Here is a 27708-nt window from a genome sequence, read left to right on the forward strand (position 1 = left end):
TTTTTTTTTGAACACCAAAAGATTAATATTGAATAAGAGACTAGTACAAAGTAGCGGCTGTACGCAGAGTGTTTTTTGCCAAAGAATCGGCAATCAAGTTCTGAGAGCGCGGAACATAAGAAAAAAACACAGAAACAAAGGAACGGGATAGAAACTCGACAGATCACTAAATTTTTAATTAACGCCATTTGAAATGGAATAGTTTATTAAATTATTTTTTTATTATTCAATAGATTATTATTGGGCAAATCTCCAAAATAGCACTTTTCTAAGTTTATATCACAAAAATAGCACTCAAAAACTAAAATGACCAAAATAACATTTTATCTTTTGAAAAATTTAAATTTTTTTATTTTTCAAAATTTGAAATCTTATCCCCAAAACCTCACTTCTCAACTCTAAACCCTAAAACCTAAACTCTAAACCCTAAACCCTAAATTCTAAACCCTAAACCCCACCCCTTGAGTGCAATTTTTGTGACTTTTGGCCTTGAGTGCTAGTTTGGGAACAAAAACTTGATTTAGTGCTATTTTGGTCTTTTTCTCATTATTATTTATCCTATTAAAATAGAATTCATGATTTTTTTTTCATGTGTGATATTTTAAATGGACTATCCCTAAAAAGTTGTTTATATTATTATTTTTTTGCATTTTCATGATACAATCTTAACAACCTATTTAATTCTCTTTTTATTCCATCAAAATATTATAAGATATGCATAATTTCGAAAATATAATATTCCATCAATATCTATTAATACTATTAAAACAAAGATATTTTTTATCTACTTGCAAATAGTTTAGATTGGACTATTTCATTTATTTAGTTTTTATTATTTGGCATAGAACAAACTTAGTTATTATCAAATATAAACATAATCTTAACATATTATTTAAATAATTTCAAAATAAGATCAAAAGATATTATTGAGTATTTTATTCTAATATTATTTTTAACAATATCTTTGTATTTAAAATATCATTATTTTTTAATATTTATTTTAAATAATGAAAATTTGTAATTATCTTAAATTTTACATATGAATATTAATTCATTATTATTTATCGAATAAGAAATAAAAATTATATAATATATATATATATATAATGTATATTCATTATTAAATCATTACAGTAAATAATATATTTTTTTTTTGAAAAAGATTTTTCTATTTAAAAGCATGAGACTGAAAATGTTTTACAGAGTATGAGAACTCAGTAGGCCAAGTGGCCTTAAATATCTAAAAGATACAAATAGAAATCAGATAAAAGCTGGATGGGTTTCAAGTAGAGAACCATAACTGGAGGAGGGCTGAGGAGAATTTTGGCCTGTCGATTCTCAGGCTCGAGATCCTGTTCTTTACCGTGAGACTTATCTGGCTCACCAATCTGTCGGCAGGAGTGAAACGGGCGATGTGCAGTCGATTGTTTCTCTCTGACCAGAGCGTGTAGAGTGTCGCCTGCCAGCATAAGAGTAGAAGTGTCTTTTGAATCTTATTTGAAGTGTGGTTTCTTAGCTGCGGGAGAATGTCAGACCAATGGCGTGATGATGCAAAATTACATTTTGCTGCCATGATCCTCCATACATCCCAAGCAAACGTACAGTCGAAGAAGCAGTGTGCAATTGACTCATTTGCCACATTACAGAGAAGACAGTGCGGATCTGTTTGTAGCCCCCAGCTGAGTATTCTATCTCTTGTAGGGCATCTGTTCCTGACCATCAACCACACTAGAAACATATGTTTTGGTATTCCACCTGAAAACCATACCTCTTTGTGCCAAGCTACCGTAGGCGTCGGGGGACGAAGGAGGTTGTATATTGCTCCAGTCTGGAATTTCGAGCGTAGTTGGTTCCCCGGCCACCATTCGAGTTCGTCCTGAGCATTATTCAAAGTGAGGGTAGAGATATATGATAAAACCTCTAGTTGCTGGTCAGAGCGCGCATTTGGTATGATCCAGGCATCATTCTCCCATAGTTCAGCAAGCGTAGCAGTCGCGGAGACCGGAAAGTGCAGTGAAGCTCGAGTGCCTAGGTAGTTAGAGAGCTTACCAAATGGGGACCAGTTCGATGACCAAAAATAGGTGGTTTCTCCGTTTTGAACCCGCTTCCTGATCCAAGGATAAATAATTCCCCTTGAGTCAAGAAGCTTATTCACCAGCCATGAGTGCTTCTGCCTCGTGTTGATCACCCAAAACATCTCAGTATCTCCATCTAGAATTTCCTCCCTGAACCAAGTTGCCCAGATCGAGTCTGCAGAAAAGAAAATCAACCATATCATTTTCAGTGAACATGCCAGGTTCCAAGCTTCCAAGTTCCTCAGACCCAATCCTCCTTTCTCCTTTGAGTGACAGCATGATTCCCATGATACCTTTGCGGAGGTCGCAGCCGTTATATCACCTTTCCAAAGGAATTTCGCACAAAGAGAGTTAATCTCATGAATGACACTCTTTGGCAGTATGAAAGAACTAGTCCAGAAGTTAGTGATTCCGTTTATAACAGATGTCACCAGTTGCATTCTGCCGGCGTAAGTAAGCTTTTTAACAGTCCAGGAACGCAGTTTAGTTTTTATCGACTGTAGCAGGGGAGCACACTGGGCAAGGGATATCTTTTTAGTGTGAAGCGGGACACCTAGATAACGGATTGGAAGTACTCCTGAGGAGAGACCTGTGCGATCCTTTATACCCTGCACCTCAGTTTCAGTTATGCCCGCCGCAAAGAAGGATGTTTTCTGCAAACTGATAGCCAGACCCGATCTTTGCTCAAAATCCTTTAGGACAGCTAGGATGGCAAACTTAATGTAACATAACTTAATGTATTTACTGACTGTTTTATAAGTTATAAATTAAAAGATTACATATACATAATAACACATATTCATACAGTTTACAACATACTTTGATCAATTTATTAATGCAAAATATTCAAAATAAGATATTTAAAATTAATAAATAATTTAATATTTAATATAATATCAAATTAGAATATTAAAAAATAATTTAATCTAATTGAATTTGATAAATAAAATAATAAATCTAGTTGACATTAATATTATTTGATTATATGGTATATTGAATTATGTATCATGATTTACAATTGCAGATATTGCAACTATTTCATAAAAATGTAAACATATATCAAGTATTAGATGGGTTGAACGTCATATAACTAATTTATATTATAATAAATATTTAATAATATTATAAGAAGTAAATACTTATTTATATACAAGAAGATATTTAAGATACTTATTTAAAATTTAAATACTTATTTTTAGATATAATTTCAAAATAAATATATAATTGAATATTTAAGGTACATATTTATGTTTCAAATTTTTACACTTGTGATTAATTTAGATATCTTTAACGGCCTGATTTATTCAGCTAGGTGGGCCACCGGTTTCTTGAAAAACATTCAAACAAGACACAATCTCTCGCTCGTAGACGGAGGAAGAATACAAGGCAATGCCGGATACAGTTCAAGAGTTTATTTGGTTGAAAAATATACTGACTACATTTGGCGTCTGTGTTGACAAACCAATTACGTTTTATTGTGATAACATTTCAGCAATTCATATGGAAACTAATATCATTTTCCATGAAAGGACGAAACCTATTGGAATTAATTATCATTTTATAAGAGATAAGATCGTGAGAGATTTTGTTACAACAAAACATGTTTCAACAAAGTTGCAACTTGTTAATATTTTGACGTAGTCACTTGGTAAAAAGGTGTTTGCAGTACTTCTTGTATGTCGAGTTGGAGTTCGAAACTTACACCTTCCAACTTGAGGGAGGGAATATTGAGATATGTACAGATCTACAATAGTTATGATCGGATAGGATTGTATCTTTTGTGTATCTATGTTTTAGGATAGAAACCTTTTAATAAATATAAGATCTTGGACCTTAGAATTGATAAAAAAAAAACACTTTTCATATATTCTTTTTTGACAAAACATTTCCAGTTTTAGTAAATTAATGATTCTTAATAAGAAAATCTAGACTTTTCAAAATTATATGACTTATCCACATTGTAAATTCAGTATCAACATGTATAAATACATATATGTATAATTGATTAGTAGGCTAAAAGAAGAAGAGAAAACAACTTACAAAGACTGAAAAATTCGGTGAACAAATAAAAAGAGGAAAATGGATACAGGTTCCTTAATCATAGTCATTGTCTTTGTGGGGGTCAGCATCTTAGGTTGTGCAGCTTGTTATATCATCAAACGGTTAGTGGGAGATGACTATGTCAACGATGGATAACTATTATTCTCTTGCCAATTAACTATGTCCTTTTCGTTAGTTTTCAATCAAGTGTTGTTCAACATAATGATATTGTTGTAACTATATTATATTTGCATAATTAAATTATTGGTAAAGTCTAAGAACTTCCAAATCTACCACCTATTAAACAACACTACAGTTTATATTACCGAAACAGAGCTTTAGATTATTATTTTTATAACACAAACAGAGTTTTAGATATAAGAGAATACTAGATGATAATCCGTGCGCATGCGCGGGCGATGTTTTTATACTAATGTTTGTTCATTAAATTATTTTAACATTTTGCAACACTACAATCTTTGTCGATTGTAAAATGATGAATACAAATATTGGTCTCTTAAATATATCATCATGTTTGAAGAGTTAACGTACGACAGCTCATTTTAATTATTTTAAGACTTCAATGGACAAACAAAAAATTAAGTTTTACGGCTGAAATAAATCACAAAAACCAAATAGGCAACATCGATTGTAAAATGACGAAAGAAGATTAGGTTTTCTGCTCTCGATTTGTCTACTATTGACTCTTCAAAATTGATTTCACTTTTTACTTCTATAAAATTTTGCTTTCGTTCTCGTTTCTGTTTCACATTAAAAAGTGATTTCATTTTAAAAAAGTTTGGTAATCACCAAGTAGAAGGAGAAGATTTTACTGAAACATTTGCACCAGTTGCGAAAAATGACCACAATGCTTTCTTGAGGTAGTGGCTGCCAGATATTTGGAAGTACAACAGATGAATGGATGATGTGACGCATTGTGGAGAGTTTCTTTTCAACTTTATTATTATAGATATGGTATTCCGTGACCAAGTAAAAAAAAAAGGCACATCATGAAATACACATATTGAGAAATAAATTAGAAATATAGCCATGAAATACATATATTCTATTTTTGATAATAGAATAGACTAATTACGTTTTATTTAGAATAGAATAAATTTGTTATATTTTCATACATTTACATTATATATCAAGTTTCATTATATTTTGTTTTTAAAAATTCAAAACATATTATGTAAATAAAAAAATCTCTGTTTTTTCAAATAAATAAAATTTTCAAATAATAATTATTATATTAAAGTAACTAAAAGAATAGAGGGAAATGTAAATAGGGGTAAAATGGCAAATAATGTATAAATATACTTTAGATTTTTTTGTCATGGTTACTTTCTTAATTAAATTTTTTTTATGGCTATAGAGCCAAATTTCCCCTTTTCAGTGTAAATTTTGTCAGATACGTTATACTACATGCATATACTTATACTTGAAGATGCAAGCCGATCTTGTATATGTCCAGGGGCGGACGCAGGAAGGCGTTGGGTGTGGCATGTGCCCCACACAAAATATTTTTTTCCCTTAAATAGTTGACATCTAATTTATGTAGACACCCTTCATCTAAGAATTTTTTACATTGCATGCCCCATACTAAATGAGTGGCTGGATCCACCCTGTATATATCAATAGTCTTTTTCGATTAACTAGATGGCAAATTCACTGATGCTGGACTTCATTAGTCATTAATGCATAAGGTATATGGAGTGGTAGATACTATGTAGATGCAAAATGCTTGATCTGGAGAAAGATAAACTTAGGTTTATTTTTGTGTAGTCGATGAACTAGTTGTTGATCTAGGTTACAACATATAGTGCACCACTCTGGTGAAGACCAGGTGGATGCAAGATATTGATTTGGCGTGGAATAAATTTGAAAAGCAAGTTTATACCGTGGAGAAAAAGCAAGAGGATAAACTTGGGAGCAATTTTATTCTTTGAAAAAAAAAGAATAAATATAAGGTACTCTAAATATAATTCCAAGAAATATACTTATTAATATGTAAGTTGTCAATATCCATACCTTCCTTGGACAATGATTTTGGAAACATGGAGATCATATTAAACAGTCATGGATCGATGGTAATTATTGATTCTTATTATTTTAGAGGAAGGATGGGAATCTCTTGAAAGTGTTTTTACATCGTGTTGAAACAAAAGCTGAAGTAATGAAGATAGAAAGACAAATTTGGATAGATTAAAAATTTCCAGTAGCATTTGTTATATATGGTCTTAATAGATATTGTATAAAGCTGATTAAACAAATCTTGTAATAGATCATTTATGTGATTTCTAATAAAGTAAAGGTGTATGCTTGTCTCCATTGTCTCTCCATTTATTTTTTTCATTAATTTGTTGTGGTTGTATCTTAAACTTATAATACAGTTTGTAAAAACGTGTAGATTTTGTTCATGTAGAAATATTGTATATTTTTTACTAAAGAAAATAAAATGAATTAAACATCGCTAAGAAATCAACACAAAAGGTAAAAGAAAAGCTATAAGCAACACAATAAAATAAAATTCACAGATTTGAAATCCTCAATGATATAAGAGAGTGAGAGTCTGACTCCTAAAAGGGTCCTTCTACGAAGAGGACGAACAAGAAGCCATCGAAAAAGGCCCTTTTGATGTCGGTTATGATTTATGAACCCTATCATGTGTACGTTCACGCTTATTTTACGTGTTTGCATGTGGACCATCTTATCTGTAACGATTTAGTTATATTATTATTTTTTTTTATTTAACCTGGGAGTATCCTGGGCCTATGGAAGGGCCCAGACTAATCCTCAAAGGAAGGTGCAGCCCACAGATAGACCCGTTTTTCGGATATGCAAATGGGCCCTAATGCATGGGTCCATATCCGTGTGGGGTGTCCAGAGACATCATGAGATAGTTTCCTCCGGCAGAGTTCGAACTCGTAACCTAGGTGCAGGAAGGAGCCCGTCCTTACCATTAGACCATGATTTAGTTATATTAATAAAAATATTTTCCCTCTAGTTCAAATTACTGCTTGTGTATATCGTCTACTTGATAATCAGGATAGCGATGAAAAACAAGTGGAAAAACAAATAATTTTAGTTTGTTCTTTGATTCGTAAATGCATCTATTTCTTGAGGCCTACATATAGATCGGTCCCTATTAATCATTATTTGTGCAATTGTGCGCAAAGAGTGAAATTTACATGCATACTATGTAAAAGACTTTTTGTTTGAAATCTGACATCTAAAGTGAGATGGGACATATACATTTATTTATATACAAAACGAAGATTTCAACTATTCATCGCAGTTTCTAAATGAACATCTAAACATTAAAATAAAGAACAAATAAGCAAATGTAAAAGAGATGATTTGTTCAAAAAATAGAGATGATAGAGAGGTTGTAAAAAAAACTGAAAAACCTAAATACATTTGATGAAAAAATCCCAATATATAAAAGGGATTGAGGGAGTGTTTTTAGTCTATCCACTTCAGCTTGGAAAATCACCCAGAATCATCATTATGCCAGTCAGACCTGTTATTGGTCTGAAACAAAATTCACAGGGGCCTACTCATATTGGTTTGTCAATATTCTCTCATAGCCCAAGTTAAGTCATCCTAACCCTCTTTTGTAACCCAATGACTGTAGATATTGATTTCTGCAAAACACCGTTTATGTGGACCCATTCTCATTCATTCAATTCCATAACTGGCCTCATTTAACTCAACAATAACTAGACGTCGACCCTTTCAGCTTCTTCTGCATTTCTATATAAAGGTAGCTCAACACTTCCATGGAAGCCCTATATTTAACTCAAACACCAATCGGGTTGAGATGCTTTAAATCATGCACGATCGGTAGTAAGGCTGATGTGTGTCCACCACTTCCTTTTTTCCCTCTCTTACTTACTGTTTCACAAAGTTTTTGATTAGTTTTACACTTTTACTCAACTCAGGACGATCAATTCCAGATCTTCTGATATCATCATTCAACTTGGGGGAATCCTTCATGAGTTCAATATCTGAACAGAGAGTTCGTCCTTCTTATACGTACGAGAAAGTGATGTAGTCATCAGAGAAGAAGTCTGAGGCTCCAGGCTGATTACTGAGACGGAGACGGAGACGTAGCGACCAGATGTGACAGTAACTTATTGAATTATTAAGAAAGTAATGCTTTGTTCTTCAGTAATCTGGTTACAAATTGCTGACGCTGGGAGAAACTTTTTGGATTGGAAGGTTCGGTGGCTTGGAATTCTGAGATTCTGAGAGAAGCCAAAGAAACAGAAAAGAGAAGCTAAGAGAGGTCGGAAGAAGAAAACAAAGAGATGGTTGTGACTTGCAATAATGAAAACACCCGCAGAAGCAACTGAGAAGGTGTAAGCGAGAAGTTAGCTGTAGAACAATAGCATAGAAAATGGAGGAAGAACATGTAGTAAAGAGAGAGAGTTCAAGGAAGGCCGAAGGCGAAAGAGACCGAGTCTATTTAACTTCAAACAATCATTCAAAAAAGAATTTTTCTTTTGTATATTGTCAAATAAAGATCTGTAGTGTAACAATTAAAAGATACAAAAAAGGAAAATAGAAATAAATTAATTTTTTTTTTTAATTTTTATAAGTTTAGTTAACACCTTATCTTTTTGGTTAATGTACTTTTAATATCAAAAATGAATTCTATTTATAAAGTTTTGCGGCTATTTATATAAACACTATACACAGACATAATAGTTTAAATTAAGTTACATTTTTTGGTAAAAAGTCCGGGCGTAGTCTGAGACAGTCTCTAGTAAAAATAAATACATTTGTTACTCTACTAATATTCAATTCCAATAACTTTAAAAACTCTTAAATTTTTTTTTAAACTATTTTAGAGAAACTCACCAATTTTTTTATCAGTAGTAATTAATGCTCTAATTTAAAGTAATATATAAGTGAAATTGTCCAATCCACTAAGTATCAAATGATTTTGAGTTGAAAATCTATGAAATGTTTCTCATCATCCAATCCACTACGTATCGAATGATTTGGAGTTGAAAATCTGTGGAACTTTTCTCACCATATATGTATATATAACACGTCGTCGCAATGATTCTTTCTACAGATCTAAAGCATTGTTCACCATTTGTGTTCACACTTTTTATTCAAGTTGCACCTTATTCTATTACCAGACCAATAATAAAAATCTATAAGTTTCTCAAGTTTCAGCTTATTTATGTTCTCAGACTAAAAACCAAACAATCCTATATATGTAAAATTCAAGTTTATGCAATAATTTTAAGAATCTGATAATGTAATAATGTGTTTATCTTGGATTGGCTGATATACTTCATCTTATTATGATAACTAATACAAACAACACATGGATACGTTAACTAGGATACAACTCATGATCAATTATTCAACACCTTCTTATTAGCTCACAAGGGTAATTAAGACAAACACATACCATGAAACGGGCCTTTAAACCACATTTAACATCTTTAGCAACTAAGACTAGTTCCAGGAGTGATCCCAAACGTCCTACAGAACTCCAAGTAGCGATCAACTCTGCTTTGCACCGCTGCAGGACGCCGACCGTTGCATTCCCCACCGTTGATCTTCCTTGTGGTAGCTCCAAAGCCTTGGTCCAGGACCGGACGAACATTTTGGTTCCAGAACCACATGGCACACTTAAAGGCAACTTCAGGGCTACGAGCCACCATATCTGGATCAGTCAAGAGAGGGAGTCCAAGGAACTTTCCTGCTGCGCCGTAGTTGTAGTTCCATGTGATTTGGATCGGACCGCGACCGTAGTAGTCCTTCCCCGGTTGACAAGGGTATACTGTGCTAGCTTGGCAGTACCTTCCTCTCGCTATTTCTTCTTTGTAACAAAAACCTTTACAGAATATCCGGTTTTATTTTTATTAAAAATGAATCAGATGTCCCAAATAATCAGTTAAATACAGAATATTTCAAAAGACAAACTAAGAAAACAATCTTTACAAAAAAAAATATCATTTGTCCACCCATGAAAATTCATAAATAGAGTTTATGCTTGTGTGTTAGGGTTTGTAATTAATTTTACTAAAATAAGTATTTTGATAATGATAAACGTATTAAATTTTGCTAAATTAGTTAGGTAATAATTTCAATCATTGTTTGTATTTAGTATTTACTAAATTACATAAGATCCTTTTTCTAAATGAATTAGATGTCCCAAATAATCAGTTAAATTAAGTTCTACTCTAAAAAATGGAAAATTAACAATCTTTACATAAATATTTATCATTTGTTCACCTATGAAATAAAATTTTGATTTTGTGCATGTGTAGTAGGGTTTCAAATTTTAATAGAAATAAGTATTTGATGATGATAAACATATATATATATATATATATAAATGGCTAAATCATGGTAATATATAATTGCAATAATTGTTTTGAAATAGTACTAATTTAGTAAACCAAATAGTGCGTTCTATGTAGTGAGACTAGAAGGTTTTATAGTGAACACTTACTTCCAGATTCGTGTGAGAACTGAGCCAACATGGCCGCAATCTCACGCTTAGAGACGGCTCCCTGATAGGCTGGGAAAGATTGAGCTGCATCAATGAAAGCCTGACGAGTGTAGAACCCTTTTGCTGGACAGCCGTTTCCTACTTTGCTCATGATACCATCGAAAAACGATTGTGTGACAACGTTTGCAATGGTATCACGAGGCTCATCGTTTAGACCGCCTGTGCCGCCGGTAGGAGTTGGTGAGACAGGTGTGGGTCCTGAGCTGCAAGGTCCACTTCTGCACCCGGTACCGCAGTAGGCAGATGTGGTGCCACAATATCCATATCTACTGCAGCATAGGTTGCCCGCACAACCGGTTGTACTGCAGTGTTGTGAAAACACGGTTTTGGTTATGATGGTTAAGGTGAAAAGAAAGAGGATTACTCTTTGATGAGTAGCCATTTTTTTTTTTTGAGGATTGAAGAGATAGTTGTGTGGAGAAATGAAGATGGTGTGTGGATGTATTTATAGTGTAAAATTCGTATATTTTAAATGATATCGTTTGTTAAAGGTTTAGGTATGTTTCGATTATTGATTGGCCTTTTGTTAGTCTAAGTCAATGACTCTGAACCACAAAAAAGCAAGTCAATGACTCTTGTCGTTCCGTGAACTGTGATATTGCATGTCGGTGATGAGTTAGATTTAAATCTTTTCCAGTTACTTTATATATAAATATACAAACAATTTTGAAGCTGATTAAAGTCTTAAGGTTTTAACTGAATAATTCAAGTTATTGCTGATTAATTACCAAAAAGAAAGGTTTGTGCTGATTATGAATGTAAACGATATTAAGCAGGTCTGCATTAAGAATGTTCTAAGGTCTTAACTTATTCAAATCGAACCAAGTCCTGAATGTATAATTAGACTCAAATTCTGATGAGCAGTTCGATTAGAACTCGTAAGAGATTCAGTATTGTGAGCTATCTCATTCTTACCAGAGTTAAGAACTTGTAAGAGATTCATAATCACATGGAGGTTTTTCTTAGGTTCAGCATCAGGGTTTGAAATCAAAATGCAAAGCCAAAATCTATATAATGACATAGATCAAATTCTTTGGAATCCATTTCAAAATTCAATTTCTAAGCAACAAGTCAATGTGAGAACAACAAAAGGAGAAATCAAAGTTTCTTGGTGGGTTTACTAGTAGTGGTGGAAGTGCTTTCTTTCTTCTCAGCCTCTGTGGATTTCTTCCGGTCTTTCCTCTCCCTCTTCTTCAAAGCAGTCATGTGAGCCTTAAGAATAGTAGCATATGATGCTTGAAATCTCAGGTGATCCTTAGCCCCAACCTTAAAACAAGAAACCATTGCAACAAGTGTAAACTTAGAAGATCAAAGACATTCCTAATAGCCACTATCAATTTATAACAACTTAGCAAGTATGAATAAAGAGCTAAGAAAGAATGTCATCTGTTATCATCAACCGTTCTTGGCGAGAGAGAGAGAGAGACTAAAATAATCTTCTGACTAATGGATATGATGGTCTACTCAGTAGTCATGGCATAGTTAAAGGTGTAATCTTGAGATCAATGAGTAGAACAGAACACATACCGAAGTAGAGATCGTTTTCTTAGCATCAGTTGCTCGAATAAGGCATCTGTACTCTATAGATTCTCCAGCTGAGCTCAGCTTCCTCTTCTGCAGCTTAGACTTCAACGACGCTGACACAACAATCGACACAAATCACATAAAGATACCTCCCAACAATAACGAAAGTGGACTAAAGAACCAAACTTACATCTTTTCAAAGTAACCCAGACAGAACCCTTGTCTTTACTTTTCTCAAACATGCTCGTGAGTTCATTGAGGAACGGGTCCAACTGTAATAAAACCTGAAACAAAAAGAGAGTTATGATTCAGACAAAACCAAAGCATATGCAAGCGAGAAAGGTTCGGTTTTTATCATTGAATCTATAAAAAGATAAGTTTTTTTTTCCTGAATCAATCATTGAATACTATAGTCTAGTGTCAATGCTGAATCAAATCACAGCAAACACCATAACTAATCTCACAATAGTTTTAACCACCATTAGCTAAAGCCGCAATACACACACACACACTGTTTACAATCTCTTGAGCTACGATAACTCTAGGGAAGGATCTAGATTACCATCGTTATGGTGTGATCTGCTCTCGTAACCCACCGGCCGGAGGAAGTTTTATTCCGTCGCTGAAAATAAAAGACAAGGATAATATATGCCCTTGGGTATTATTAAAAGGACTTATTTAATATGGGCTTTATTTAAAAGCTAATGGGCCTTACTAAGCCCAATAAATCCTAAAACCCTAGCAAGGTTTTAATCGTTGCTTTCTCCGTCTCTCTCTCTCTTCTGACTCCGCTTCGTAGAGACGATTGATAACGGTTGTGCTCGAGCGCTAATCAGCTGCGTAGATTTCATCTTTGCGACGTAAACCCTAGTTTCTACGTCCTGAGAATCAGCACAACGATGGGGAAGAAAGGAGGGTTTAAGAAGAGAGTTAGCAAAAGCGCCAAGCCCCGCGACGATTTCGTCGACGGCGAATACGATGACGAGATTGACGCCTGTAATTTTCTTCCCACGTCAAAAAGTTTTCTCCTTTCTTTAGTTCGATTATTTGAATGACTAAGTCTCTGTTTCTTTGTTGCTCGTTACGTGAGATTAAATTGATTTGGTTTGGTTTGGCTTGGTTTGTGTGTGCAGTTCATAAACAGAGGGATATTGTTCCCTTGGACGTTAACGATGATACTGATGATTCATCCGATGAGGATGATGTGCAACCTGTTTTTGATTTAAAGGTTCGTACTTTCCCTTTATTAACTCTTCTCTCTGATTATTTTCAATGCTTACCTGCTTTGGCTTATTAGGGTGTGGATAATGATGAAGATGAGGATGAAGACACCGAAGAGGAAGAAGAAGAAGATAAAGGACTGATTGCTAAGAGTAAGGAACTAAGATGCCTTTTTGCGTTACTGTTGTTATCTGTAGTTGTCAAAACAGAATGTCTAAATATACTTGTTTCCTTTGTGCAGTGGTAGGGCAAAACAAATATCTGAAGGCCAAGTTTGGTGCTGTTGATGATGAAATGGCTGATGATGATAAGGATGAGGATGAGGAAAACAAAAGGGTCACTTGGGGATCCCGAAAGAACGCATATATGAATGCTGATAATGTAGATTTTGAGGTAAGGAGTGTTGTCATCTGCCTCTGTTCCGGTTCTTCTAAAAGTCATGTTCTCTATGAAACAACTTCACATACTTTGTTTAATTTGGTTCAATCTGATTTTGAAGAACCTATCAAGTGATGATGAAGACCTTAAGTTGGAAGAAGATGAGGTGCTGAGAATGCGGGCAGAACAAACAGGTTCCATTACAGCAGCTGATGCTGGGTTGGAAGATGATAGTGAAGAAGAAGAAGAAGAGAGCGACAGAGAATTAACCATGGAGGTGTGTTACCAAGAACCCATCTTGTCTCTTTACTCAATCATGATGCTTTAGATAATTGACACGCTTCTTTATTTTGACAGGAAATTGCTGTGAAAGGCAAAAAGGGTGCAAAATCCATCACAGATAAGAAAGAGAAGGATGTGGAAGTGATCAAGAAAGACATAAACTCTTTGTCCAAAGAAGAGCAAATGGATGTAGTATATAGGTAAAGCTCATGTCCTCTATTCTAACATTTTAATTAGCTTGATATATTTGTGTTACATATCATGTTCAATAATACTCATTTGATTTTGTCCTTCGTGTAGTTCTGCTCCGGAAATAGTTGGTCTTTTATCTGAGTTGAACGATGCAGTTGAAGAGCTTGAGAATAAGATAAATCCTGTTATGAGCAAGGTAAAGCCTCCTAACTGTTCCATGATTTTTGTTTAATTTTCTTTTATTGCCACTTTATGTTACAACTGCACTCTGTAAGAGGTCAACTGTTTCTCCTCTAAAAACTTAATGCTGTTCTGTTTCCTCGCAGTTAAAGGAAGAAGGGGTTTCGTTGACTGGTGGAGCAAGGTACTTGGAGGTTAAGCAGATTCTGCTACTGGCATATTGCCAATCCATAACATTCTATTTTCTACTCAAGTCTGAAGGGCAGCCCATCCGTGATCACCCGGTCCTTGCGCGTCTTGTAGACATCAAAGCTTTATTAGATAAGGTTCTGTGGTACCCTCCGACGATGCTATTTACATGTTGTATGACTATACAATTGATGTTTGATAATTTATCATAGCAGCTTAATTAACGTCTTCCTCTCTGTATAATTAGATCAAAGAACTTGATGGAGAGCTTCCCCCTGGATTCGAGGAGTCTCTAGCGAGAATGCAAAAGGTCGTCAAAGAAGATGCGACCTCTTCACCGGTTTCTGCTTCAGAAGTTAAAATCACACAAGATACAGTCGAGGTAGGAATTGGATCTTACTCGCTGTCATATGAATTATTCTCTTGGGAGTTGTTTGACACTTCTTCTGTATCCACGTGTTGATCTTTGTTTACACAGCCGGTGAAAATTAATACATCAAAGGCCGACACGAAGAAAAAAGGAGAGAAACGCAAGCACAAGGTGAAAAAAGATATAAGCATTATGCTAACTTTTCTATTGAACTCATCCAATCTCTTGCTCACTGAAATATTTCCTTTATTTTGTTATCACCGTTGCTGTTTTGTTAATTCTTCCTTCTTTGTATCAGAATGATCAAGTTGATATTCAGAGTGAGGAAATGTTGAAACTCCGAGCTGCTCTAGAGGGAAAGTTAAGAAGCAATGGAGTTTTTGGCTCTACTGTTTCGAAGCCTGATAAATCTCAAAAACGTCAGAAGTTAGCTAATAGGTAATAATATCATGTGCTTTTTTTTCCCTTAATCCTTTACTTTATGACTCCCTTATTGAAGGTTCTGATATTAATAATTTTCAACCCCGAATGTAACCAGGAAGCTAGAGACATTCGATGATTTTGTGGATGACGCAGACAATAGCACACGTGATGTACCAGCTGATAAGCTCACGAAGCTTGTGTCCACCAAACGGAAGCCCAAGGTAAACATATATCACATGTGAAACTTAGACTTGCTTTTGTAACTTTGTACGCCCATTAGTTTGTTAAATCTTTTTCACCTTGTGATTTTGGAAGACTGTTTCTGGAGATGATGATTTACCGCAAAGGGATGATATTGGAGAACGGCGTAGAAAGTTTGAGCTCAAAGTTTTGGCTGGAGCTGGTGTGAAGTCAGAGGAAGATGGCAAGAATGAAAGCGAGGTCTTTGGATCAGATGACGACAATGATAAGGATGAAGATGGTGATAATGACATGGTGGATAGTGACAGCGAATCAGAAGGCGAAGATGAGTTTTACAAACAAGTGAAGCAGAATAAACAAGCTAAACGAGCTGCCAAAGCAGAGATCTATTCAAGGTTATTATTAGTATACAGTACTTCAACCTTTTGCAAACCGTTACATGCGATAGTATAACATGTGTTCATCTCATTGGCATGATTTGTGTTGTTTCAGGGAACCATCATCGATCTCGTTTGAACCAGAAACCGTGGATGGAAAACGAGTGGTTTCAAAAACGGTTAGAATGTTTCCAAAACACTCAATGAATGCATCTTCTGTTTTTTCTAGCATCTCTAATTCTTCTGCTTTTTTTTTTGTCTCCACCAAAACCTAGATTTTGAGTAACAGAGGATTGACTAGACACCGCAACAAGGACAAAAAGAACCCGAGAAAGAATTACCGGGTAAACAACACTCTTGGATTGCCAGTTTCTGCATTGTTCTTTTTAGCTTGTTTCTTTGCCCCTGCTCAGATGTTTATGGACCTTGGTTTTTTTTGCAGGACAAGTACACGGACAAAGTTAAGAGACGTAAAGGACAAGTCAGAGAGATCAGGAAACCTACGGGTTCATATGGTGGAGAAGGTTCCGGTATCAACCCCAACATAAGCCGGAGCGTCCGAATCAAGAGTTAGTCATCTTTTTGTTGTGGTATCCTTATTGGATCTTCTACTTTTCGTTTCACTCTGCTTCGTCACTTGGGCAAATCATTGCTCTGTAGTTTTTGATGGTTTTTGTTAAAATCTTACATTTGCATTTAAAAGAGGAAGAAAACTTGTATTGCTTTAAATTCTACTATTAAAAGTTGATTTTTATCTGATTATTGCAATTTTTGATGTTTTAACAAAATTCTAAGATATGAGGACAATTTGTGTTGCTAAAAGCTGATAATAACAAATAAAACAACTCAAATGATTCAAGGATATCTATCTATCTACTAGTCTAACACAATCCACCAATTTTATGTTACCATTTGATATCTTTGAGTTTTGAGTTTGTGGTTACAGTTTCGCTTTACAAAGAGGTAAAAGAAAAGGTAGGCCAAGGTTGAGTGATGAAGTGACCACCCTTCTCTCTATCTTGATGGATGATGATGATAGTCGACCTGATTAAAAAAAAACCGAAAGGTAGTAAGTGAAAACAGGAAAGAAAAAGGTTCAACTTTCATCCCAAGGTTGCACACTTTCAACAATTTTACTTTACACAAGTATAAAAAGGACTGATACTTCTCTTAAATACTTCTTTTTTTAATCTGAGAGTTGAGAAGAAGCAAATGATATACAAAAAGGAAAATTATCAGACAGGTCTCTCTCTGGCTTGCTTCATTTTCCTTTGTCTCTCTCTCTCTCTCTCTGTTTCTTAATTTCTTTTTGAGAAAATCTAGAAGAAGGGAAAGCTACCAAAAGTCTTCAGAAGCGGGGTAAGCAGTTCTTGTTGCTTGTGAATTATACCATTCTGAATTTAATACGTACCGATAAAAATGTTTTTTTTTTTGGTTCTCTCTCTCTGAATATAATAACCATTCTCACTTTCATGCTTTCTGGGTTGTTTCAAAAGATCTGTCATTTTCTGCTGCTGTTGTCTTCCTCTTGTTTCTTTTTGATCTCTCTCTTCTCTTGTTGGGATGCGAAACACATGAATTCCGAGGAGAGAGTGAGAGATAAAAGAAAGGGAAAGAACTCACTTGTGAGTTGTTGTTTACTGATAGCATATTAAATTCAGAGCTTTTACACTTGTAAACAAGCAAGCAAGCAAATGTCTCTGTCTCTGTTCTTTTGCATTGAACAAGCAAAATATTTTGTGATGATTTAGTCACTTCACCTAACTTGAAGAAGAGAAAGAATACAGTTGGGCTAAGATTTGTCAAGAAAGTTAAAATTTCATTTTCATGGCAGCTCAACAACTTAAAACTACATCTTTCTCAGTGACAGTTTCTGTATCTGAGTTCTTGAATTTTCTTTGCATTCTTTTCCTCTGTCCTTAACTACTGTTTCATTTGAATCATGCAGGTAAGGATTGTTGCTGTTGCCTGTTGAAGCTGTTCTTCATTTGTAGCCATCATTTTTTTTTACTGTGACAGATAAGGAAAGTAATTTTCTGAGATATGGAGAAGAAAGGAAGCTGGTTTTCTAAAATCAAAAGGGTTTTTACTCCACATTCCAAAGAGAAGCTAGGCAGTGTAAGCTTGTTACTTCAAACAAGTTTTTACTGGATTTTTTACTAGGCTTGAAATAATGTTTGATGAGATTAATTTTGGCAGCAGGAAGCAGAGAGAAAGAGTGGAAAAGAAAAGAGGAAGAAGGGTTTTGGGAAGCTAAGGTGTGGAGAGACCAGTTCGTTTCTTCCCATCCACAGAGAGCCTAGTAGTATTGAAAAGATCTTTGGTGAGGCTGAGAGAGATCACAATCTTGTTTTCAGGCCTCCTGATCTATCAAATCCATCCTCACCCTCTCCTCCTCTGAGGCCTGCTTCTCCAAAGCCCCCTCCTCCTCTTCCTAGAGCACACCTTCCAAGATCTATATCCCCAAAGCCCCCTGATGGATCAAAGCCATTATCAACCTCTGCTAGTGCTCCTCCACCACCTGCTTCTACTCGAGTTCCTTCTCAGAGAGTTTCCCCTCCCAGTGTTCTTTCTCCAAAACCAGTTCCACAAAGAGTTGCCTCTCCACAAGCTGTTTCTATAAAGCCTCCTTCTCCAAGACCTACTTCACCAAGAGGTGACTCCCCACAAGCCCTCCCTCTAAATCCTTCTCCAAGATTGGAAACTCCAGAACCATCTTCTCCAAAGCCTCCTTCTCCAAGAGAAGAACCGCCAAAATTGAATGCTCCAAGACCCACTACATCTAGGTCTCCTTCTCCAAAAGCGGTTTCACCTAAGGCTGTGCAGCGACAAGAGAGTGTTTCTAGACCAGAGCCAGCTCTCTCGGTCCAACATGCTTCTGCAACAAAGATTCAAGCAACTTTCAGAGGTTACAAGGTATTTATTTATTCACATTCTTGGTTTCTGTTTAAAGATTTGCCCCGTTACACTAGCCTTCATATTCAATGCAAAAAAAAAAATGTTAATTTGGATGAAACAGGCGAGGAGGAGTTTCAGGGCTCTCAAAGGTCTAGCCAGACTTCAAGGGGTGGTGAAAGGATACAACGTGAAGCGGCAGACTGTAAATGCAATGAAGTACATGCAGCAACTGGTCCGTGTTCGATCCCAGATACAGTCACGCCGCATAAAAACGTCGGAAAACCAAGCTCAGGTTGAGAAAGATGAGGCAAAATGGGCTGCATTCAAAGCTGGTAATGAAAACTGGGACGACAGTGTGCTGACAAAAGAAGAAAGAGATACAAGATCTCAGAGAAAGATTGATGCAGTCATCAAGAGAGAACGGTACATGGCATATGCATATTCTCACAAGGTAACAACACCTCAAATCTTTCCTCATTGATGCACCTTTTTGGGTTTCACCAACATCTCTCTCCTTCTGAACAGTTGTGGAAGAACAGTCCAAAGTCTGCTCAGGACGTTCAACATTCAGGTGGGCTCTCTCTTTGGTGGAACTGGGGTGATAGGCAGCTTCCTCTTGCTAGTCATGTACCAAACCATAGCCAAACACTAAGAGATTACATGCAAACACCAACAAGACTGAGTCCAAGCCCTCTCTCTCAGTCAAGCAACCAACAACGTTTCAGGCAGGACAACAACTTTGACACTTCCACACCAACATCGTCAAGGTCTAGATTTCTCACTCCATCCAGATACTCGATAGGAAGACTAAGAGGTCAAGATTCACCTTTCAAAGACGATGACAGCTTCGCAAGCTGCCCTCCATACCCGAGGTACATGGCTCCAACGGTCTCTGCTAAGGCCAAAGTTAGAACGAACAGCAAACCAAAGGAGAGAGTGATGGGTACACCAACTGTCAGTAGTGAGACAAGAAGAATGTCGTATCCCCTGACTCAACAAGGTCTCGATATGTTTAGATGGAACAAAGGGTCATTGCATATGAGCAACAACGGCAGTCAAAGAGGTCCTGGTTCACCTGGAGGTGTGGTTCTTGAGAAGCACAAGACACTTAAGTCGGTAGGAAATTTGAGTATTGATACTACTGTCTCTATGCCAGCTACAGTTGGTAGGAAACCGTTTAACAGATATGCGTGATTTCTTTTGGTCAAAACCTTTTTTATTGTTACTTTTGCTTCATTGGTTAATGGTGTTGATTTTGAGTGTTGTTGTAATATGGATTGTAAATTTGCGCATGTAACATAACAAAAAGAAAAGAAAAAACAATAACATAAGATTTGGTTTCAAGTAGATGTCATTTATGTAAAACTAAGACCGATGTCTCAGTGATAAAAAAAATATATTCAAAGACTTTGATTATGTAGGGAACAGATGTTATAACTTGATAAGCATACTAATATGTATCTGCCTTCACAGTGATCTTAAAAATTATCTGCTAGTCAATCATTTGAGTTCTGAGTAGTCTACATCTCTACGAAATAGTTTGTTTGACCAGTTGTTTCATCTTTGGTTACGGTATGATTTAAGAATGATTTAAATTAATTGATTTCAGACAAGGATTCTGAAATTATGTAGCTCTCTGTCTTATATATTTGCAGGTCTTGTGACAAATATATTTCATACTATGATCAAGTACATAAACAACAACACAAATTAAAAAATCTTTTTACCAAAAAAAACACAAATTAAATCATCTTCATCTTTAGTTAACAGCTCAATCAGTTGATGAACATGTCTTGTAGAATCAACTTGTTGATGGTTCTAGTGATTATTGCTCTGATTAATACTGAAACCTCACTTGGCAGGCTGGTTATGGAGGGATCTGCTGGGTTTATGAATGGTTTCAGGACGTTGACAAACACCAAGAAGCACGTCTATGGTCAAACCTTCAGCGAAGAGCCACTCCCTTTCAAGAATTCCACCAACGGTAACTTGACTTCTTTCTCTTTGACCCTCTTATTTGCTATCGCTCCTGAGAATAGACACAGAGGCTCTCACGGTATGGCGTTTGTCATCTCACCCACAAGAGGTATCTCTGGTGCTTCTGCTGATCAGTACCTTGGAATGTTCAACGATACAAACAATGGAAAAAGCTCTAACCATGTCATCGCTGTGGAACTTGATATTCACAAAGATGATGAGTTTGGTGATATTGATGATAACCACGTTGGTATCAACATTAACGGTATGAGATCTACCATGTCTGCTCCTGCTGGCTTTTATGATCAAAATGGTCAGTTTAGAAACCTTTCTCTAATCAGTGGAAATCTACTACAAGTCACGGTGTTGTATAGCCAAGAAGATAAACAGCTTAATGTCACCTTATCATCACCAGAAGAGGCTTATTACCCCAAGAAGCCGCTTCTTTCACTGAACCAAGATCTTTCACCCTATGTTTTGGAGAATATGTATGTCGGCTGCACAGCCTCCACAGGGTCGATAGGAGCGTTACATTATGTTTGGTCCATACATGCGTATTCCTTCCTTATAGTTCCAGATCTGGACTATGACATACCAAAGTTTCCTCCATATCCTCAGCCAGATTCTCAGGTTAAGAGGACTGTTTTGGTGACCTTCTTGACGTTTGCTCTCTTTGTTGCGCTTGTCGCCTCAGCTTTCAGTATCTTCTTCTACAAGAGACACAAAATGGTGAAGGAGGTTTTAGAAGAATGGGAGATTCAGTGTGGGCCTCATAGGTTTTCTTACAAGGAACTCTTTAAAGCCACAAAGGGTTTCCATGACAGACAACTCCTAGGTAGAGGAGGGTTTGGTCAGGTCTTTAAGGGTACACTTCCAGGTTCTGACGCAGAGGTTGCGGTTAAACGGGTCTCGCATGATTCAAGACAAGGAATGCAGGAGTTCTTGGCCGAGATATCGACTATTGGTCGGCTTAGACATCCCAACCTAGTGAGGCTTCAAGGTTATTGTAGGTACAAAGAGCAGCTATACTTGGTTTATGACTTTCTTCCCAATGGAAGTCTTGATAAGTTCCTCTATCAAGAGCAACTTACTTGGGACCAACGTTTCAAGATCATTAAAGATGTTGCCTCTGCACTCTGCTATCTTCATCATGAGTGGGGACAAGTTGTAATTCATAGAGACATCAAGCCGGCTAATGTTCTTATTGACCATCAGATGAATGCAAGGCTTGGGGATTTTGGGTTGGCTAAGTTGTACGATCAGGGTTTTGATCCACAGACATCTAGAGTAGCTGGAACTTTAGGGTACATGGCACCAGAGATCATAATAAGCGGAAGAGCAACCACATGCACAGAAGTCTATGCTTTTGGGTTGTTCATGCTGGAAGTCTCCTGCGGTAGGAGGCTGATAGAGCCACGAGTAGACACCAACAAGGTCGTACTCGTGGAATGGACACTAGAATGCTGGAAAAATGGAGATATTCTTGAGGCAGTGAATGAAACACTCCGCCAAGAACACAACAGAGAACAGCTTGAGCTTGTTCTGATACTGGGAGTGCTATGTTCTCACCAGGTCCCAGGAGTTAGACCGGACATGTTGCAAGTGGTGCAGATCTTGAATGGTAATTTGCAGCTTCCAGATAATCTACTTGATATTGTCAAAGCTGAGAAGGTCAGAATGTGGTCCGAGACTTCTGAGAGAGTAGTTGATGTTCTGACATCACAGTGTTCTGTCGGTACCTTGGCGTTTACAGAACCTTTCACTGGACGCTGAAAGGTTACGTCAAGGCCCGTTGTGAAATAATATTAGATGTGTTGCTCTATAGATAATCTGTGTTGTTTTATAGATAATCTATGTTGTTCATTATATTGATTGTACCGTGTTGTTTATATTCTACTTAACTCGGCTGTAACATTGTGAATTTCTATATATTTGTTGATAAACATGATTTAATTTGATAAACAGAACTGAGAACTGCTAAACGTGTGGCAGTGGTGCTATCATCAAAAGCCTGGAAACACAAATAAACATATTGCGAGATTGTCATGTTTGTGACATAATATTTATAAGTATATCTAAGGTTTGATTAATTAATTTATCTTTTTATAACAATGCTTTTTGTATTTTGTACTAAACAGATGTCACCATCTGTATGCGCAGAGTCGACATTTAAAAATTTGATGTAGAATATTTGACTAGCTCTTTGTTTGTCCTATGAATCATGAATGTTTTGGACACCATTGACTCTGCAACCTGTAGCTTTCTGTCCTTAGGTATCTGCAGGTCTTGTCTAGTTCATGTTCTTTGTCTGAAGTCATTAGTTGACTTTTAGATGTTAAATTTTGATCTTTAATGTTATCTTCTTGTCACAACTCAGATTTTAAGAAAATGTCTTTCTCTGACCAGCTCTTTGATTATTACAGTGACCTAACCTATGAATGATTTAGACACCATGTTAATCAATTGATTTTAAACTCTTCAAGTCTGCAAATCTGTATCTCTCTGGTTTAATTTATTGCAGATCTTTTGACTAAGTTCATGTGTTCCGTGTATCTGAAGTCATTAGTTGACTTTATTCACTACTTATCAATATATACAACAATAGAGACTATAGAATATATAATCTTATTCCCTTGCAACCCTCTCAGTTTACCAGTAATCATGTCCCGTAAACTCGATTGGTGGATGGTTATGCTGATCATTGCTCTGACTAATACCAAGAACTCCCATTGCAAGCTGGTGTGGGAGGGCTTTGGGTTACTCAATGGTTTCACGTCGTTGACAAACACCAAGAAGCACGCCTATGGTCAAGCCTTCGACGACGAGATACTTACTTTCAAGAATAACTTCACAAATGGTACAGTTCCTTCTTTCTCTGTCAGCTTCTTTTTTGCTATTGTCCCTGAGCATAAGCACAAAGGCTCTCATGGTATGGCCTTTGTGATTTCTCCCACGAGAGGAACTCCTGGTGCATCTGCTGATCAGTACCTTGGAATCTTTAACAAGTCAAACAACGGTAACATCTCAAACCATATAATCGCTGTGGAGCTTGATATACATAAAGATGAAGAGTTTGGTGACGTTGATGATAACCACGTTGGTATCAACATAAATGGAATGGAATCTATTGACTCGCATCCTGCTGGTTATTATGATCAAGATGGTCAGTTCAGAAACCTTTCTTTGATCAGTGGAAAGCTACTCAGAGTCACGATTCTGTATAGCCAAGAAAAGAAGCAGCTTAATGTCACCTTATCATCACCGGAAGAGGCTTATCACCCCGACAGGCCGCTTCTTTCACTGAACCAAGATCTGTCACCCTATGTTTTGGAGAATATGTACGTTGGCTTCTCAGCCTCAACGGGGTTGGTTGGAGCAATGCATTACATGTGGAGTTGGTTTTTCACTTACGGTCTTAGTGTTCATGAACTGGACTTCCCTATACCGACGTTTCCTCCATACCCAAATCCAAAGTCTCAGGTGAAGCGGACTACTATGGTGACCTTCTCGACAATTCTTCTCTTTATTGCACTTGTTGCCTCAGCTTTAAGTATCTTCTTCTATAAGAGACACAAAATGGTGAAGGAGGTTCTAGAAGAATGGGAGATTCAGTGTGGTCCCCATAGGTTTTCTTACAAGGAACTCTTTAAAGCCACCAAGGGTTTCAGTGACAAACAACTCCTAGGTAAAGGAGGGTTTGGTCAGGTCTTCAAGGGCACACTTCCAGGTTCTGACACAGAGATTGCTGTTAAACGAATCTCTCATGATTCAAGACAAGGAATGCAGGAGTTCTTGGCAGAGATATCGACTATTGGTCGGCTTAGACATCAGAACCTAGTCAGGCTTCAGGGCTATTGTAGGTACAAGGAGCAGCTCTACTTGGTTTATGACTTTATGCCCAATGGAAGTCTAGACAAGTACCTCTACCGCAGAGGGAATCAAGAGCCACTCACTTGGAACCAACGTTTCAAGATCATCAAAGATGTTGCCTATGCACTCTGCTATCTTCATCATGAGTGGGGACAAGTTGTGATTCATAGAGACATCAAGCCGGCTAATGTCCTGATTGACCATCATATGGATGCAAGGCTTGGGGATTTCGGTTTGGCTAAGTTGTACGATCAGGGTTTTGTTCCACATACATCTAGAGTAATTGGAACTATTGGGTATATAGCACCTGAGCTCATAAGAAGCGGAAGAGCAACCACAGGGACAGATGTATATGCCTTTGGGTTGTTTATGCTGGAAGTTTCTTGCGGTAGAAGGTTAATAGAGCCACGAGCACCCTCCAATGAGGCCGTCCTTGCTGAATGGACACTAGAATGTTGGGAAAGTGGAGATATTCTCGAGGCAGCTAGTGAAAGACTTCGTGGAGAACAAGATAGAGAACAGGTGGAGCTTGTTTTGAAACTAGGAGTGTTATGTTCACACCAGGCTGCAACAATTAGGCCGGACATGTCTAAGGTGATCAAGATCTTGAACTGTGATGTGCAGCTTCCAGATAATCTACTAGATATTGTCAAAGCTGAGAAGATCAGAGTGTGGTCTGAGACATCTGAGAGAGCACTTGGTGTCTTGAATACACAAATGTCCATCGGTACCTTGACGCTTACGGAACCTTTTACCTCTCATGGACGCTGAGACGTGATGTCCAGGTCAGTCGTGAAATGATATATAACGTGTGTTTTTTTTTCTTTTCGTGTGTGTGTGTTTTTAACATGAAAACATATGAAGTGTTGCTTTATAAATATTTATTTGTATATACTGTATTGTATTGAATGTATCTTTGCTTTATAAATATTTTATGTTGTTCATTGTACTAAATTTATCGTTATCTGGTTCATTGCGAACTCTTTATTTGTATATACACATAATTTTCATGTTGGTTCGGCTCACCATAGCACCAAACAAAAATGGGAGATGCTTTAACGTGCGCTGCTGCAACAAGAACCTGCGTAAACAATTAAGCATGGTGCAAGGTTGCTAGGTTTATGACAGCTCTAGCTTGTTTTGAAGCTAGGAGTGTTTAAGTGCGCATAAAGCTGAAGAGGTTTAGACCGGATATGCCTACGGTGGTTAAGATCATGGACGGAGTTTCTCAGCTTCATGATAACTTGCTCGATATTGTTAGAACTGAAAAGTTGGGGAAATGGTAGGAGAAGTATGGAGTGTGCTTGATATGGAAATGACGATGGAGTCTGCATGTAACTTGACAGTCACGGAACAATGACTTCTGTCGTACGGTAAATGTGATTGTAGCTGACGTAAGATTTTTAACATGTGATGGTGTTACCTTTTCAAATATTTTTCAAGTTGTTGATTGTAATGAATGTATCGTTGTATTTATTACTGTTCTTACTTTAAACCGGCGGTGTGTTTATTACACATGTGACCTGAGAAGTACGTGTTTGTGTCATTGTGTGTTTACATTTATGTTGTAGTACTTGTTGTGTTTTCTTGCTTGCAAACTAGTAATTGGATAAATTTTGTGTATTTTCAGCTGACCAATGGATTTAGTTTTGCTAATCAATGTATATACTCATTTTAATAGATTATTGGTATCGTAAAACTGGAAAGCACCAATCAGAATAATTACTAACACATACTCCCAAAAAATTATTAAAACCTTAAACCAAATTAGTAGTATTATAATCTTTCGTCGCGGTTTCAATGTCAAATCGTTGTGCTCTCTATGTAAAACGTTGTGCTGAAACTGGGAGAGCATATAATAAAGACATTCAATGATGCAGAGAAATGCAGAACCAAAGACCAAAGTACGGTCAATATTACTTTCATTTGCCAAGTGGGACATCCACGTGGAGAAGCAACGCCATTTGTCCCCTCATTTTCTCGTGGATTCTCACGCCCTATATACATTGAATATTGCGAAATTAAATTTTAAAAATTGACATTTGTATTTTATTGACCTTTTACCCCTGTTAGATCTAATTCACAACTACAATTGCACAAAGACATGTTTAAGAAATGAAATAAAGCCATCTAATAATCTTATATCTTACCTAAGGAGCTCATAAGTCACATCTAATCATGTACTATATATTAAGCCAAGAAATAACCATCAAGTTGGAAGCATATAACATATTCTTTAGATCGCACAAATAAGAAAGTAAAACTAACTACATTTTCCAATTCGAAAATGTTTATCATAAAATTCAATTAATTAGCTATATGATCACATGAATAAATACTATTTAGTATATACAATTATAAATTATATAGAGTAAATGATAGAATCTTCGTTTCAAATATTAGTGTTAATTGTCATTTATTTTATAAAAAATACTAGAAAATTTACTAACATATGACAATATTAAATTAAAAAAATTCCAACTGCTCTAATGAAGTTATGTAACCATTGTTTCTTTTTGACTATACAAAATAATTTTGTCGACATTGATAACTATACAAACTGTTAAGAGTGGTAACGGATCGAATACTATCATAATTTTAGTATTTTATAAATATCTAAATTTATTTTTTGCTTCAGAAATATATGAATATCCGAACTTTCGTATTCAAAAAATATTTATGGATATCTTATCTATTTTGTTCAATATAAAAAAAAATTTTAATTTATTTTTATGATATAAAATACAAATTAAATATTAGTAAAGCTATAATGTTCTGTAAATTTAGAAATTAACTAAATTTATCATAAAATATAAAATTTAGAAAATTTGTAGTTTTTATAAAGATTTTATATTCCTTTTTTAATTAAATAATTTATAAATAAAATTAATAAAATTATATGTTAGAAATCAATCACATAAAATTATAAAAATAAAATGATATATATTTAATTGTAGATATATATTT

General features: G+C 36.0%; 6 protein-coding genes across 12 annotated transcripts; 4 read left to right on the plus strand and 2 right to left on the minus strand.

The window, feature by feature from the left end:
* Positions 1 to 9389: 9389 nt before the first annotated feature.
* LOC103858083 (endochitinase At2g43620) lies at positions 9390 to 11092 on the minus strand. The gene is made up of 2 exons (XM_009135374.3): positions 10600 to 11092; positions 9390 to 9978 (listed from the first exon to the last, which is right to left on the minus strand). The coding sequence occupies exons 1-2, from the start codon at positions 11039 to 11041 to the stop codon at positions 9584 to 9586; spliced, it is 837 nt and encodes a 278-aa protein (XP_009133622.1). The 5' UTR covers positions 11042 to 11092; the 3' UTR covers positions 9390 to 9583.
* A 554-nt stretch (positions 11093 to 11646) lies between these two features.
* LOC103858084 (signal recognition particle 14 kDa protein) lies at positions 11647 to 12887 on the minus strand. Its single transcript, XM_009135375.3, has 4 exons — positions 12746 to 12887; positions 12374 to 12467; positions 12187 to 12296; positions 11647 to 11925 (listed from the first exon to the last, which is right to left on the minus strand). Exons 1-4 carry the CDS (start codon positions 12746 to 12748, stop codon positions 11758 to 11760), a joined length of 375 nt encoding a protein of 124 aa, XP_009133623.1. The 5' UTR covers positions 12749 to 12887; the 3' UTR covers positions 11647 to 11757.
* Positions 12888 to 12926: 39 nt separating this feature from the next.
* LOC103858087 (something about silencing protein 10) lies at positions 12927 to 16764 on the plus strand. Its single transcript, XM_009135379.3, has 16 exons — positions 12927 to 13179; positions 13317 to 13411; positions 13481 to 13556; positions 13646 to 13797; positions 13904 to 14059; positions 14140 to 14264; positions 14365 to 14452; positions 14583 to 14762; positions 14873 to 15007; positions 15104 to 15166; positions 15294 to 15433; positions 15534 to 15639; positions 15734 to 16014; positions 16112 to 16175; positions 16272 to 16340; positions 16439 to 16764. The coding sequence occupies exons 1-16, from the start codon at positions 13083 to 13085 to the stop codon at positions 16568 to 16570; spliced, it is 1959 nt and encodes a 652-aa protein (XP_009133627.1). The 5' UTR covers positions 12927 to 13082; the 3' UTR covers positions 16571 to 16764.
* Positions 16765 to 17010: 246 nt separating this feature from the next.
* Positions 17011 to 20241, plus strand: LOC103858085 (protein IQ-DOMAIN 14). Of its 7 annotated transcripts, none has more exons than XM_033286323.1 (5): positions 17011 to 17355; positions 17945 to 18114; positions 18196 to 18912; positions 19016 to 19345; positions 19420 to 20241. In XM_033286323.1, exons 2-5 carry the CDS (start codon positions 18040 to 18042, stop codon positions 20086 to 20088), a joined length of 1791 nt encoding a protein of 596 aa, XP_033142214.1. In that variant the 5' UTR covers positions 17011 to 17355; positions 17945 to 18039; the 3' UTR covers positions 20089 to 20241. The 7 variants fall into 7 exon arrangements, with proteins under 7 accessions (XP_033142214.1, XP_033142216.1, XP_009133625.1 ...); XM_033286325.1 differs by having other exon boundaries at positions 18199 to 18912; XM_009135377.3 differs by having other exon boundaries at positions 18016 to 18114.
* Positions 20242 to 20480: 239 nt separating this feature from the next.
* On the plus strand, positions 20481 to 22689 carry LOC103858088 (L-type lectin-domain containing receptor kinase V.4). Its single transcript, XM_033286322.1, has one exon. It carries the CDS (start codon positions 20677 to 20679, stop codon positions 22642 to 22644), a length of 1968 nt encoding a protein of 655 aa, XP_033142213.1. The 5' UTR covers positions 20481 to 20676; the 3' UTR covers positions 22645 to 22689.
* Positions 22690 to 23358: 669 nt separating this feature from the next.
* On the plus strand, positions 23359 to 27065 carry LOC103858090 (L-type lectin-domain containing receptor kinase V.4). The gene has a single exon (XM_009135381.2). The coding sequence runs from the start codon at positions 23410 to 23412 to the stop codon at positions 25510 to 25512; it is 2103 nt and encodes a 700-aa protein (XP_009133629.2). The 5' UTR covers positions 23359 to 23409; the 3' UTR covers positions 25513 to 27065.
* The last annotated feature ends 643 nt before the right edge of the window (positions 27066 to 27708 follow it).

Source organism: Brassica rapa, chromosome A03 (genome assembly GCF_000309985.2).
Source record: "Brassica rapa cultivar Chiifu-401-42 chromosome A03, CAAS_Brap_v3.01, whole genome shotgun sequence".
NCBI lineage: Eukaryota > Viridiplantae > Streptophyta > Magnoliopsida > Brassicales > Brassicaceae > Brassica > Brassica rapa.